The 16,160-nt window shown below is 41.8% G+C and overlaps 1 protein-coding gene across 11 annotated transcripts in view; it reads right to left on the reverse strand.

Moving 5' to 3' along the window:
• Positions 1 to 16,160, reverse strand: part of ZNF462 (zinc finger protein 462) — a 175,472-nt gene that overhangs the window by 15,723 nt on the left and 143,589 nt on the right. For 9 of the 11 annotated variants that reach the window (XM_081320586.1, XM_081320584.1, XM_081320582.1 and 6 more), the window contains 2 exons: positions 11,535 to 11,790; positions 5,670 to 5,806 (listed from right to left, as the gene is read on the reverse strand). In XM_081320586.1, the coding sequence (XP_081176712.1) occupies positions 5,670 to 5,806; positions 11,535 to 11,790 (393 nt within the window). Of the gene's footprint in view, positions 1 to 5,669; positions 5,807 to 11,534; positions 11,791 to 16,160 lie in introns of those variants that run through there. The other 2 variants (XM_081320578.1, XM_081320577.1) reach the window with 1 other exon arrangement.

Consider the following 16,160-nt stretch of genomic DNA (forward strand, 5'->3'; position numbering starts at 1 on the left):
ATGCGCTCTAAACGTCATATAAGTCACAACAATAGAAAAACACAGTCTGCTTAAAATAATACTACACAAACATTAGCTGTTGTCATGTTTTAATTGAACATAAGATGGAAACATTCACAGTGCAGGGTGGAAAAAGTATGTGAACCCCTAGCCTAATGACTTCTCCAAGAGCTAATTGGAGCCAGGAGTGAGCCAACCTTGACTCCAACCAGTGTGATGATATTGGATGTGTTGCTGACAGCTGTCCTGCCCTTTAAAAACACACACCTGTTTTGGGTTTACTGGTCTCAAGAAGCACTGTCTGATGTGAACCATGCCTTGCAGAAAAGAGCTCTCAGAAGACCTACAATCAAGAATTGTTGACTTGCATGAAGCTGGAAAGGGTTACAAAAGTATCTCCAAAAGCCTTGATGTTCATGTGTCCACAGTAAGACAGACTGTCTACAAATGGAGAAAGTTTAGCACTGTTGCTACTCTCCCGAGGCGTGGTCGTCCTGTAAAAATGACTGCAAGAGCACAGCGCATAATGCTTAATGAGGTAAAGAAGAATCCTAGAGTACTACAGAAATCTCTGGCACATGCTAACATTTTTGTTGACACATCTACAACAAGGAAAACATTAAACAAGAATGGAGTACATGGGAGGACACCACAGAGGAAGGCATTGCTGTCCAAAAAAAATATTGCAGCACGTTTGAAGTTTGCAAAAGAGCACCTGGATGTTCCACAGCACTACTGGCAAAATATACTGTGGACAGATGAAACCAAAATTGAGTTGTTTGGGAAAAACACACAACACTATGTGTGGAGAAAAAAAGGCACAGCACACCAACATCAAAACCTCATCCCCACTGTAAAACATGGCGGAGGGAGCATCATGGTTTGGGGCTGCTTTGCTGCCTCAGGGCCTGGACGGATTGTTGTCATTGATGGGAAAATGAATTCCAGTGTTTATCAGGACATTTTGCAGGAAAACGTATGACCATCTGTCTGCCAACTGAAGCTCCGCAGAGGATGGGTGATGCAGCAGGACAATGACCCAAAGCATACAAGTAATTCAACAAAACAATGGCTTCAACAGAACAGAATACACCTTCTGGAGTGGCCGAGTCAGAGTCCTGACCTCAACCCAATTGAAATGCTGTGGCATGACCTTAAGAGAGCGATTCACACCAGACATCCCAAGAATATTGCTACACTGAAAGAGTTTTGTGAAGAGGAGTGGTCCAAAATTACTCCAGATCATTGTGCAGGTCTGATCTGCAACTACAGGAAACGTTTGGTTGCAGTTATTGCTGCCAAAGGAGGGTCAACCAGTTATTAAGTCCAAAGGTTCACATACTTTTTCCACCCTGCACTGTGAATGTTTCCATCTTATGTTCAATTAAAACATGACAACAGCTAATGTTTGTCTAGTATTATTTTAAGCAGACTGTGTTTTTCTATTGTTGTGACTTACATGACATTTAGAGCGCATTTTATGGCCAATTCATGCAAAACTCCATGTAATCCCAAAGGGTTCACATACTTTTTCTTGCAACTGTAACTATCATTTTATTCTGCTGACCATGATGAAACAAGATTTTTTTTTTAAAAAAAATTAAAGGCCTCAAGCATATATTATTTGGTAAACTGCACGGGCATTTTTTGAAAGGCTGAAAATTTGAAAGGCTGAAAATTTGATTTATTAGAAGGTGCTAGCTAATTACATTATCTGGGCTAAATGAGAAAGCTTTAACCTTTGGCTGAGGATTAGCGTTCCCACCGCCCTGAGAATAAGAGTGCCAAAGGATTCAAGAGGCGAGTTTGTTAGGAAAAGCAAGCTCGTTTACAAGTCAGAAGTAAATTCTTTACTACCCTTGCAACTATGCAACAATTACTCTAAAAATCGCCCTGCAAATCTTGATAAAATACACAGAATTTCCCTTCCACTAGGCCTGTAGGAGGTTAGCTGAACCCCTGCTTAGGTTGGTGTTCCAGTTGAATGACTGAATCAAGCAGCTCAGTATTGGCTTAGGCAGACTGATAACATCCTATTTAATGAGAAACACTTTTTCTATGAGATCCGTATTTGCTTCCCCATATATCCCTTAACTCCGACTACACAAGAAATTCTACCTCGTAACTTAATTGGATCTGAATGGAAACAGAATGTATGCATTTTAATCCCAACTCTACCTAAGAAGTCTCTCTGGCACATATCTGAACTTGTTATTTTTGATTTTCACTGGAAGAATGCTATTCCAAAACCAAGAAAGGAATCAGAAAATGGCCCTCCAAGTGCTGTGGCTTTTTTCCCTCTCTCCCTACTTCCAAAAAACTTTTGAGTTTAGAAATCCTGGGAGATTACCGAATACACGGGATGGTGGGTGAAAATGCCTAAATCTCACACGATTCCTTGTGGGATTTCAGCTATAAATATGTGTAGATACCGTAGACCTTCTTTTTAAAATAATATTCTTTGTTGAAGTTTAAAAATACAGGTAGTCTTTGAGACATGATCACAATTGAGCCCAAAATTTCTGTTCTTAAACTTTGAACAGTCACAAAAAAAAACCTGTTGTAAGACGAGGACTACACCTGTTAAGATGAAAAACTAGTGCGAACTAAGAAAAAGAGAAGAAAGGGAAAAGAAAAAAAAGATCTTCTGAAGCGCTCAAGTGGATTCCGACCAATAGATCACAAACTGAGACCCATTTTGTCTAATGCTAATGGTAGATCGTCACTAAACCTCAAGGTCCTCTGTATTTTGTGAAACATGTGCCAGAGAATCAGATACAACAAACTTTTCAGTTTTTGTTGATAAAATCTGAAGGCCAGGTGCTAATGGATTTCATGCGAAATAACAGATAATTTTTTAATTAATTTAATTTAATTTTAATTCCATTTATATCCTGCCCTTCTCCGAAGACTCAGGGCGGCTTACAAGCTTAGCAGTAGCCTTCATTCTATGTATATGCCTGCTTATTAGGGCTTTCACAACACACCCCAAGCGGCATTTTTACAAAGTCAGCTTAATTGCCCCCAACAATCTGGGTCCTGATTTTACCTACCTCGGAAGGATGGAAGGCTGAGTCAACCTTGAGCCTGGTGGGATGCGAACCTGCACTAATTGCAGGCAACTGGTGTTACTTAAGGAGGCATTAGCCCACTGCTCCACCAAGGCTCTGATAATGCTTGCTTTTTGGTGATGCTATCTGAAGGATGTTTGCCATTTCCTTGAAACAATGGGCGTGCTTCTGAGTAGGCTTCCTTGTTTGAATTTTCAGTGAAATTATTGTCACGAGTACTACTGTTTGGGAAAAGTTTCTAATTAAAGCTTCAAACATTCAATCAAACATGGCTTGACTGGCAGGAAAAAAAGGAAGTCAGATATTGATGTAGGCTTTCACACCTGAGATCTGTCGGGCAAAATTGGGATTTAGAATTTAGTGGCCAAGGTAATTAAACTCAGAACATTGCCCAGGAAAAAGTTAATTTGAGTAAATTAAGTAAAAATGAATATTAGAGATGATGGACAAATTAGAATCCAGAGGCTGTATTAGTCATACAGCCCATGGACTAGGGCAGGGCTAGGCAACCTTGGCTCTCTTATGACTTGTGCCCTCAACCTTTCCCAGCATTAGGCTCTTCTTCAGTGAGTCCTTCCTTCTCATTAGGTGGCCAAAGTATTTGAATTCAATTCATACATATTTGTAATTCAAGAGTTTCTTAAGAAACACATTCTTCATAGAAACAGCAGAAACGTGAACAGGAGTTGCACAGGATCTGCATTTCAGAGTGCATAACACAAACCCAACACTGGTTCTAATTGGGCCTACAACCACTCGCCATGCCCACGGGACAACTCGCCGTGGGACAAGAATTACACTAATATCAACGAATTAGAATCATGAAAGAAAGGATGCAAAAGGGAGGACCAAAATGAAATACGAATGACAAAAAATTAAAATAATCTTAAAATTGTTTTCATAAATTAAATTGAATTGTTGAATTGTCCTGCTGCCAGTTGTCCCATGGCGAATTGTCCCTTGGCGAGTTGGTCACGGGAAGTTGTCCATGGCGATTGGACTGGGGCGAATTGGCTGTAGTGAGTTGGCTACAGCAAGTTGTACCATTCTGGTTCTAATTCATATTCCTATTTTCTCCCTTCCTCCAAATCCCACCATTTAATCTTCAAAAGCCTTTTTGCAAACATGGAAGACCAACAGGATCGGGCTACACGGCCCCGTAACTCCCACAGGCCTAAAGCTCAACTGGAACAGCAACTGTTTCCTTAACTTCTGCTTCAGGATTCTGCTACATGCATCTGGACACCAAAGAGACACCCCCCCCCCTTTTTTGGGATGCTATCAAAAGGGCATCTGTCAAAGTCATTAGTCTGATCTTCCCCTACATTCAGAGAAAATGACTACAGAAGAAGCTCTGGCTTTTTCCTGCCTTCCCCCCCCCCTTCAAATTCTCAGAAGCAGCAGAAGCATAAAAAGAAGTGGCAAGCCACTGTGTAAGTTGCAAACAGAAACACAAAAAAGGAAAATATCTTCCCCTGGAGAGATGGCACATGCTACTCATTGCTTCGGTGCCACTACCCTGCTGAGGAACGCTGCTCAGCATGCAATAAGGCAGAATTCCACCCCAACACATGGATATGTGGTTTCGATAGCCAACAGACCATCTCAAAACATCAAGGCTGATAACTATGGGCAAGGTTCCCAGCCAAGAGGACTCTAAGCAGCTGTCTTTTCAGAGCATATAAATCTGTAGCCAAGAGAATCAGATATTATTTTGCCTTTTCAGCATGCTAAATGCTTCCAACACTGTAAAGACTAGGTAAGATCTGATGCCAGGCATAGAAAGACAACCTAGGCCAAGGGTAGGCAACCTCGGCTCTTTTATGACTCATGGACTTCAACTCCCAGAATTCCTGACTCAGGAATTCTGGGAGTTGAAGTCCATGAGTCATAAAAGAGCCGAGGTTGCCTACCCCTGACCTAGGCCTAAGGTGATATGGAAACCAGGATCACATGAGCATTTTTATGATAGGCACACATCCACAGAGCTTGTAAGGGCAAGTCTTCGTCGCAAGTACAAATGTGGCAAGCATTGAGTTACAGATGGCAGCAAATCAGGCTCACTTCTTCTTCTCCACATTTCTATATATCCCATGAATAAGCAACTTTTTGAAGGCTGGTAGCCACAATGGCCTTCTTTCTTTTCTAGACTTCCAATGAGGGTTCTGGAAGCTTTCTTAGGGTTGTTTTTTTTAAATATTATGTTTCCATGTGATTCTTATCTCAGAATGGTTTTTAGCAATGATAGCCAGAGGGGTGGGGAAACGATGGTCCTTTTATGAATTGTGGACTTCAACTCCCAGAATTCCTAAGCCAGCCATACCGGCTGAGGAATTCTGGGAATTGAAGTCCGCAAGTCATACAGGGGCCATCGTTCCCCGCCTCTGATCTACAGCATTCAAAAAAAAAAAACAACAACCCAGCATTAAGCCACATGCTTATGCCATCCCTATATCATCTGTATGCTGAAAATTGACAAACGATCATGGATGTTGCAATTCTTGCACTCTCCTAGGCACCATGTTTTCCAGTGAGTAATGAGGAGCCACACGCAAAGACCTTGGAAGGTCACTGATCCATTCATGTAAAGTTCTTTACCTCTATGAAGGACAATGTGGTCAATCATGTTCCGTTTATATTTGGTGTGGTAGAGACAGAGAGGACAACGGAGATCTTTGGGTCCTTCCTCTGGAACTGCTGAATGCCCCGCTTCCACATGCATAGTAAAAGCAGATCTACAAACACAAAGAGTAGTACACAAGCTCAGATAAGCGGAGAGAACCTTAACCTTTGAGTAATATATTTGTGTGTGTGTGTGACAGAAGCTACAGACATCAACATTTAGAGGCATGCTATACAAATTTGTCAAGACAAATTCCTCCGACTTAAGGAACGGAGGGGTTTTAGTGTTACCAGGAACTGATACAAATAAAAGCTAGGTCTGACTCAAGTTAAACAATAATGGTTTGTGTCAACTCAGACGTTATTTAGTAAACCATGGTTTAAGGCTTAGTACAATTATCTTTTTTTTATTGATCAAACCAAAACGACAGTAAACTATAGCTTAGCTGATGAATGAACTCAAGCCACATTTTTACTTGATTTCTTTGTTCCCTTTTTTTAGGTAGGAATAAATGTTACGTTAACCAATATTTTATTTTATTTTATTTTATTAGACTTATATACCGCCCTTCTCCCGTAGGAATTCAGGCCGGTTCACAAGATTTTTTAAAAACAATACAAGAAGTTACAAAAATAAAAAACAATTAAAATGATTACACTAACCTTGAACTAAAACCCCCAATTACAATTAAAATACAATTAAAACCCCAGTTAATACTCTCAGTCCAGGCCAGAAAGCTCGAAGAGCCAGGTCTTCAGGTCCCGGTGGGATGAGCGAAGGTCAGGGGCAGTCCTAAGCTCTACAGGCAGCTGGTTCCAAAGGGCCGGCGCACCCACAGAGAAGGCCCTCCCCCTGGGTATTGTCCGCCGGCAATCTTTTACCGGCGGTACCCTGAGAAGACCCTCCCTGTGGGAGCGCACAGGACGAAGGGAGCTTGATGCCGGCAGCAGGTGTTCCCTCAGATATCCCGGACCCAAGCCATTCAGGGCTTTATAGGTCATCACCAGCACCTTGAATCTCACCCGGAGGGCAACCGGGAGCCAATGCAGCTCGCGGAGTAGAGGTGTTACATGGGAGTATCGGGAAACCCCCATCACAACCCGCGCGGCTGCATTCTGCACCAGCTGGAGCCTCCGAGTGGTCCTCAAGGGCAGCCCCATGTAGAGAGCGTTGCAGTAGTCCAATTGGGAGGTCACGAGCACATGAGTGACTGTGTGCAGGGCATCTCGGTCCAGGTAGGGCCACAACTGGCGTACCAGGCGAACCTGGGCAAAAGCCCCCCTGGTCACGGCTCCTATATGGTCTTCAAAAATGAGCCACGAATCCAGGAGGACGCCCAAGTTGCGAGCCCTATCGATGGGGGCTAACACCTCACCCCCCATCATTAAAGATGGAATGGACTGATTAGTCCGAGATGCCGGTATGCACAGCCACTCAGTCTTGGCAGGATTGAGACGAAGCCTGTTTCTCCCCATCCAGACCTGGACCGCCTCCAGGCAACGGGACATCACGGCGAGGGCATCACTGGGTTGGTTCGGGGTGGAGAAAAAAAGTTGGGTATCATCAGCGTACTGATGATACCCCACTCCGAAACCACGAATGATCTCGCCCAGCGGCTTCATATAGATGTTGAACAGGAGGGGAGAGAGAACCGACCCATGAGGAACTCCACAAACGAGAGACCTCGGGGCAGACCTCTGCCCTCCCGTCAACACCGATTGCGAGCGGCCCAGGAGATAGGAGGAGAACCACTGCAAGACAGTGCCTCCCACTCCCAACCCCCTGAGACGCCACAATAGGATACTATGGTCGATGGTATCAAAAGCCGTTGAGAGATCTAATAGAACTAGGACAGAGGAGCAACCCCTGTCCCGAGCCCGCCAGAAATCATTCACCAGCGCAACCAATGCCGTCTCCGTGCTGTACCCGGGCCTGAAACCCGATTGGTATGGGTCCAGATAATCAGTTTCCTCCAGGAACAGAGGAAGCTGATGCGCCACCACACTCTCAACAACCTTCGCCAGAAAGCGAAGGTTGGAGACAGGACGATAGTTGTTTAAAATCGCTGGGTCCAGGGCAGGCTTCTTGAGAAGGGGCCTCACCACCGCCTCCTTCAAAGCGGCGGGGAAGACACCCTCACTCAAAGAGGCAGATATTACTGCCTGGAACCAGCTTCGTGTCTCCTCCCGAGCCGCATAAATTAGCCAAGAGGGACACGGGTCCAATAAACAGGTGGTGGAACTCAGCCTCCCCATAATCCTGTCCACATCATCAGGGGAAACAGGATTGAACTCAGTCCAGATAACATGCTCAAGACCGTCCGATTCCTCCATATCAGACTCTGCGCAGTTAGAGTCCAAACCGGCCCGGATCTGAGCGATTTTGTCCGTCAGATGATGACTAAACTCCTCGGCCCGCCCCTGTAAGGGCTCCTCTCTCACCTCCTGATTAAGGAGGGAGCGAGTCACGCTAAACAGGGCGGCCGGGCAATTATCTGCGGACGCAATGAGGGCAGCGAAGTAATTAGCCTTCGCTGTCCTCATTGCAGCAAGATAAGACCTTATGAAGGTTCTTAACTGCAATCGGTCAGATTCGGAACAGCTGGACCTCCAACTGCTCTCTAGACCCCGTCTCCGACGCTTCATCTCCCGGAGCTCCACAGAAAACCATAGAGCCCAACGGGATCTGCGCCGGGTCAGGGGTCGCAAGGGTACAACACAGTTGAGTGCCTCAGTGGCCGCCTTTTCCCAGGCATCAACCAAGGCATCAACTGGGCTGTGAGTGAGAGCGATGGGTATAGACCCAAGCGCCATCTGGAACTTAATACAGATTAAGCCTAATTAGGATTATGTTAATGGATATTTGAATACAGGTAGTCCTTGACTTAGAACCACAATTCCTGTTGTTAAGTGAGACATTTGTTAAGTGAGTTTTGTCTCATTTTTACAACTTTTCTTGTCGCAGCTGTTAAGTGAATCATTGCAGTTGGTAAGTTAGTAACCTGGCTGTTAAGTGAATCTGGCTTTCCCATTGATTTTTCTTGTGAGGAGGTCACAAAAGGTGATCACATGACCCTAGGACATTGCAATCATCATAAACATGAACCAAGCACCTGAATTTTGATCACATGCTCATCGGGATGCTGCAAAGGTCATAACTGTGAAAAAAGGTCATAAATCATGTTTTCTAGTGCCGTTGTAACATTGAATGGTCACTAAATGAACTGTTATAAGTCGAGGACTACCTGTACTGCCTAGATTAGGGGTAGGCAACCTTGGCTCTTTTATGACTTGTGGACTTCTGACCTAGTTATGGTGGCTCAGGAATTCTGGGAGTTGAAGTCCATGAGTCATAAGAGCCAAGGTTGCCTACCCTGCCCTAGATCAATGTTATATTGGCTCCAATTTCAAATGTATTTAAAGCACCTATAGATAACTGGCATGTATTCCAAAGGGTACAGGTTGGGTATGTACAGTATGGCCACAGAAAGGCATTTTAAGGAAATAAAGGAATTCATCTCAAAATAGGAAACTTATCCACTAACTCATAATATCAATCCATCCATACAAACAGAATGGGAAATCCATATCCCGCTGATTGAGACATCTGGACATACCTCCTCACATGGTTGTCAAAGTGTGTTCATGCACAAAAAAAGTATCGGGATGCAGAAAATGTTCTCAAAGTACGGATTACCCAGTACTTTGTATGCAGACTGTATCTGAACTAGGATCTATCCTTGCAAAGTAACTGCAGGATCATATAACTTATATAATACATCGTTCCTTCCAAAGGACGCACACAAAGTAGAGCGTAACTCCATTTTCAAAGTTTTTTTATCCGAAAACTCCAGGAACCATTTATGAAGTTTCTTTTGAAAAGCATTAAAACCAACTTTAGGGAATTCAAAAACATAAGAGAAGGAAGATTTTGCTGACCGCAGAACCCTACAGGAAGTCAATAAGAATTCACTATTATATTCCCCAAGGCAGGTTTCTAAATTCTTCTCCCTTCGGGCCAAATGTCAACTTTAACTAAAGAGATAAGGCAAAGCGCTGCTGGAAGAACTGTGTTTGCACAGTCCCTCTCAGCCTATGCACACATAACTTTACTGAAGCTGCAAATGTACAAGTGCAGCACCGTCAGCGCCAAGGCTATTTCTACATGACACAGCCGCAATCTGTGTGTGGCAGAGTGAAGACCATATTAAGAGTGAAGACCACAAGAGAATAGCCAATGGAGCTGTTTGCAAAAATGTGCACACTTCACACACCAATAGGTTTTCACCCATTTTTCTGTCTTATGCATATTTCAGCTGATAGAGAGGTTTATCCAATTATCCACAAGCACATAGCCCTTTGCGTCTTGTGCTGCCCACTGGATTGTTCTGGATTACAGACAGAACTATCCCAAGGACCCCTATATAAAAAGGACAACTATTTAAAGACACTTGAATGTTTCGAGGGGAAACAGCCCTTACAGGATCAACTTCCTCAATGACAAAGTGGATTTCAGGAGAGAAGAGAAAGCAGCTTGCTGTTTTCCACACTTCACTTCACATGGGAAACAGTGAAGTTCTAATTCGAACAATATGTAGTCTATTGGATTAAGTCAGGGGCCTTCAAACCTGGCCCTTTTATGACTTGTGGACTTCAATTCCCAGAATTCCTCAGCCAGCGTGCCTGGCTGAGGAATTCTGGGAGTTGAAGTCCACAAGTCATAAAAGGGCCAAGTCTGAAGACCCCTGGATTAAGTGTTCAAATTTTCGTAGGTATTTCTAGCAATATAGGTTACAGTTCCCTTCCTTACTCATTTCTACCATCTTGTCTCAAACTCTAAAACTGAGACTGCAATCCTGTAGTCACTGATCTAGCAGTGAATCCAGTGATATCTTTCTGAGCTGATATTTATTGGGCTGTACAATAAAGCAAATATTTTTGACTACTTTTCCACGACAAAGACTAGAAGCACGTTATATCTTAGTACTGCTAATAAGTGGGTGAGTTTGCAGTATTTAGTACAAGGAGATGCTTTTTTCCCCCCACTGTGTAAATAGGACATAAACATCAAGATATGGAAGCTTAAGTCACAATACAGAAATATAGGAAATGCAGGTCTACTGACAAATTGCGTCAGCCCTTCAGGTGGTCCAGACAAGTAGCACCATCCACGAGCACTTACACTACCTTTATTTTAGGGTTAGAGTAATAGAATTTTGCAAGGGTGAAAATCTCTCTTTTTACTCTCCTGAAGACTAGGGAGTCTCCCTTATGACATGCTTTCTCCAGCCTAACCTGTCAACATCCAGCCCGAGAATCAAAATAAAACTCCAGGTTCATTCCGTCTCTGAAAATCTTACTGTTTATTTAATATACTGCATGGTAATGTTGAGGCAAAACTAACTCTGAGGTTCCAACACCAATTCTTAGACTTAAACAATAATTTTTCCGGCCAAACCCTCGACATCTAACTTAGTCTATATAAACAAGTTCATTCTGTTATGGAAACCGTCTGCTTCAAATCCACACCTGTACTGGTGTCCTTGAAAAACTCTAACAGTCTTCAGCTGAATCGTAGAAGTTTCATTTCTCTGTTTAACCTCGGCCCACCCCCTCGCTTAATCTAAAGGCAAGTTGAAACACAGAGGCATGTAGCTACCAAAGTGTCATCCTTGACATATCCCTTCTTTGGACTCACTTACCAGAATGTTGTCTAGATTGCAGTTCTTCCTCCTGTCTCCCAAGGTCATTCCAACAGACCATCACAAATTGCCAGGATTAAATGAATAGCTGCTCAATTGGCAACAGAACAACCCTTAGCTCTCCAATGTAGCAACTTACTTAAAGCCGGTGTAAAATGAACAGTCTTTGCACTTGAATAACTTCTTCCCTCCATGTTTGTCACGATAATGACGCCGAATGCTCTGAATGTAACCCGAAGTGAATTCACAAAATTCACAGTTAAGGATGGCTTCAGCTTTCTGGTCTCCTCCAGAAAGCGGGACGGGGCTAATGTTGTTATTGTTCCTTGCCAAGGCTGCCGACTGATAGTGATTCAGTTGTTGCTGGACATCTGGAGGTTCTGAATAGGAAGAATCTGCAAGGGAAAGTAAAAACCTGTTTAACATTAACATCAAAAAGGGGAGAGAAGGAAGGAGGACAAAGAAGGAACTGAGTTGTAATTTAACTGCAACGTTAGATCAACACTGCTCTGCTAATTTTTTTATTTGGTTCTAGGAAAGTTGGTTCCTATAGGTTGATTTATTGTTTTAACCTAGTTGACAGTCAACATGATGATTTTACTGTATTCATTTGCTGCTTGGGCAGACTGGGTCCAAAAAAGGTGCTTAAGCATACTTTTAAATGTAAAGTGCGGTATGTAGTATGAGGAGTAGCACACAGTGAATTTTATCAACTTCAACTCATGAGCCAGCTGTGTGGGTGTCCATCTTTATCCACATTATAATAAACAGAGTCGCCTATTTCAGGGTATTAAAAATGTTTTTGAAGAGGATCTGGAAACTACAATTAGGGCAAATCAAAAAGATGGAGCCTCTTTCAAGTTGAGCTTGACTCATGGTTATAGAGTGTTCTTGGCAGCAGTAAAAAAAAAAAAGCTTATCGTTGCCTTCTGTTGGGATGTTCTTTCAACCTTCCATCTAGCCTAAAGCCCTGGGATTTTCTAAGTATTCCACATGCTAACCAAGTCCAACTTGGCTTAGCTTCAAAACATAGATAAGATCAGCCAAGTGCTGCCACCTACTGAAATACTAAAGATTATTGCAGCCACATTGTAATCTGGAGCTGTTTATGCTAGTATTAACATTATTTGCTTCAAGTTTATTTTTTGGGTTGAAAGTTGCTGGTTTTAGCCCAGATAATTCTACCAGGCACAGCGCAGAACCTAAAACATACAGAATACTGCCTCATTAACTTAGCTTTCAGGTAGAAATTAGAATTTTCTATAATGCGCCCCCCCATTTTTATTTACTTTAAAGTAAGTCTAGTTGCTACCAAAAGGAAGCTCCAAGTACACATAATATAATGCTTTTTTAAAGTATGCGCATGTACATTTTCTTTTAGGGATACTGGATCTGGGCTGCAAAAAATGAGGATGGTCATTAGATAGAAGTCCAGCATTTTCTGTATCTTTCTTGCCGTTAAATGATAAGATCAAATCTTTACAGGTAGTCCTTAACTTACAACCATTCATTTAGTGACCATCAGAAGCACTAACAAGGTGACTTACAACCGGTGCATGCATCACATTATCGAAACTTGGGCGCTTGGCAACAGGCATTTTATTTACAATGGTTGCAGCATCCTGGGGTCATGCGATTTCCATATGAAACTTCCCAGCTAACTTCTGATAAGCAAAGTCAATGGGGGAAGCTGCATTTGCTTAATAACTGCATAATTCACTTAACAGCTGCAGTGATTCACTTAACAACCGTGGCAAATAAAGGTCATAAAATTGTGTGCGGCTCCCTTAACAACTGCCTTGCTTAGCAATGAACATTCTGGTTCCAACTGGGGCTGTTAAGTTGAAGGTTTCCTGTATGAAATAATATGCAAGTATGGAAAATACTGTACGTAGATTGAAAATGAAGTAGCTTCCACCTGCAACAGGGAAAACATCTGTTTTATTCCAGATTCACTAAAGGGAATATCCCATCATGAAATGTATTTTTTCCAGATTTTACTCCAATGAGGAAGGGAAAAGGTCTATATGCAGTATCAGCAGGCAAGCTTTGTTTATAAAGTGTATGCTGTACATGGGAATACAGATATAATTAAAGTGGGAGGCTACAAGGGCTGATCAAAAATACCACAACATTATACTTCCAAAAAGAGAAAGATAAGAGATTTAGAAACTTCCTCCTTTAGAACTGTAAGGTGAACATCAAGTAATCAAATTTAGTCAAATCAATATAACCACAAACAAAAAGGACTTTTAATTGAAGCAAACAAAAGTGGAAAAGAAAAGGAGGAATTATAAAATTACAATCTGAAGTAATGGGGAGATGTGTCTAACTGTTACAAGCTATAAGTTTATGATATTTAACCAATCTCTAAAATCACCAAAAGGGAAGAAACACTCTAAAGTGATTTGCATGACCATATTAAGGTCACCAATGAATAAAAAGCTTGTTAGTCCGCACTTCATTCATTCAGGGAATGAGTAATAAAGTATAGATGGATTGTAGCTTCTTTTCTTGGCTTGTCCTAAGAGAAATAACTTAGAATCTGTTTGAACAAACCACATTATTTGCTTGATGGGAAAACAGTTAAGCATAATTACAACATTGTTTAATTCATTAAGGTAGACTTGTGCCAACTGGCACTATCTAATTCTTGATAAGAAATGTTTCTCGATTAACTACTGTTACAGAAAGAATAACAGAAGGACAAAACAATATGGAGGAGAAAAAGAAATAACAATGGTTGAGTGGGACCTTTCTCAGCTTCCAACCATTCAAATATACATGGTAGGGGTAGGCAACCTTGGCTCTTTAATGACTTGTGGACTTCAATACCCAGAATTCCTGAACCAGCCATGCTGGCTCAGGAATTTTGGGAGTTGAAGTCCACAAATCATAAAAGAGCCAAGGTTGCCTACCCTTGGGTATAGGGTTTCAGATGGACATTCCCTAATGAAGTCTTTCAGGTGTTCTTCGGATAGCTCCCTCTGCTCATAAGCACTATGAAAATAGCTCTGGATGCTATTAAGTAGTTGATCTTTGCTCAACTAGATCATAACACTACAATTAATTCTACAGCACCATAAAACACACCTTGGTATTTGGGACATGAATCCTATCCTTTTGAAAGTTTTAGATCACACTTCTTAAGTCTTTGTAATACAAGGGGGTATAAATTAAATGGGATCCACACAAGCAAAACTCAGGTCCTTAAGCTAGATTCTCTCATTTATTTATTGTGCGAGTATAGGGCAAAGCAAGGTCACAGAGATTTTAATGGGCCTTAAGTCCAAATCACAGTTTAACACGTTGCTTTCTTCCCTTGAGTCTAGTTGTCTCATTTAAACTTCTTCCCTTAAAATGAAGACAAAGAAAATTAAATTGCCACAATTTAATCCTGGAATTAATAGAGTGATATATGATATGTAAAACTGCTATAGAATGTAAAACACTTCAGTTTCCATTTCCAGATAAAAAGGGAATACAGGTAGCCTCTGACTTATAAGCATTTGTTTAGCGACCGTTCAAAGTTACAGTGGCGCTGAAAAAAAAAGTAACTTATGACTGGTCTTTGCATGTATGACTGTCACAGTATCTCCACAGCCACATGATCAAAATTTGGATGCTTAGCAACTTGGGGGGGTGTGTGTCACATAATCACCGGCTTCCAACAAGAAAAGTTAATGTGGGAAGCCAAATTCGCTTATTGACCGTGTGAGTCACTTGCAGTGATTTGCTTAATAACCATGGCAAAAAATTTTTTTTTGTAAATTCAGATGTGACTCACTTAATGACTGCTTTGCTTAATAACAGAAATTCTAGTCCCAATTATGGTTGTAAGCCAAGATTACCTACAGTAAAAATGGAAATTTCTACCGATAACACAAAGGCATGCATCTTATATTCAGTAGGGATTTAATAGTATACAACTCAATATTTGGCTGTATCCCTCCTCGTTCCCTCCTCAGAAATCTGCAAATAACATCAGTTTTAAACCAGTTTGTGTTTTTAGCTAATGCTTTTTTTACAGCTTCCTCCCGAAATTTTGCTCTGCTCTTGTACAGCGCTTCCTTCACCTTTTGCTAATTTTTAAGAAAACATTTAATCAGAATATGTAAAATCCCTGCTTAGAAGGGAGAGTTTATAAATCTAAGAACCCAGAATAGAACAAATTGCCATTGGCCTTGTTATGAATCTGAGAGGAAAACTATTGAAGCTAAGTGAACATGGACTTAGTGGGAGGTCCATAAAAAATGCTTGAGTTTTGTAACACAAAATATGTGCTCCCAGCAAAAGATCTAAGATAGGCAGAGAGAAAAGACAGCACTACTTCAATACAGCACGCTGACCAGCACTTAGACTTATATACTGCTCTATAGTGTTTTTCCAGTACTCTCTAAGCGGTTTACTATGTCTAGTCTAATGAAGAGAAGGGTGAGGGGTGACATGATAGCAGTCTTCCAATATCTCAGGGGCTGCCACATAGAAGAGGGAGTCAAGCTATTCTCCAAAGCACCTGAAGGCAGGACAAGAAGCAACGGATGGAAACTAATCAAGGAGAAGCAACCTAGAACTAAGGAGAAATTTTCTGAAAGTTAGAACAAGTAATCAATAGAACAATCTGCCTCCAGAAGTGGTGAATGCTCCAACACTGGAAGTTTTTAAGAAGAGACTGGACAGCCATTTGCCTGAAATGGTATAGGGTTTCCTGTCTGAGCAGGGGGTTGGATTAGATGACCTCCAAGGTCCCTTCCAAATTATTATT

This window comes from Vipera berus (assembly GCF_964194415.1).
Source record: "Vipera berus genome assembly, chromosome: 2".
Classification (NCBI taxonomy): domain Eukaryota; kingdom Metazoa; phylum Chordata; class Lepidosauria; order Squamata; family Viperidae; genus Vipera; species Vipera berus.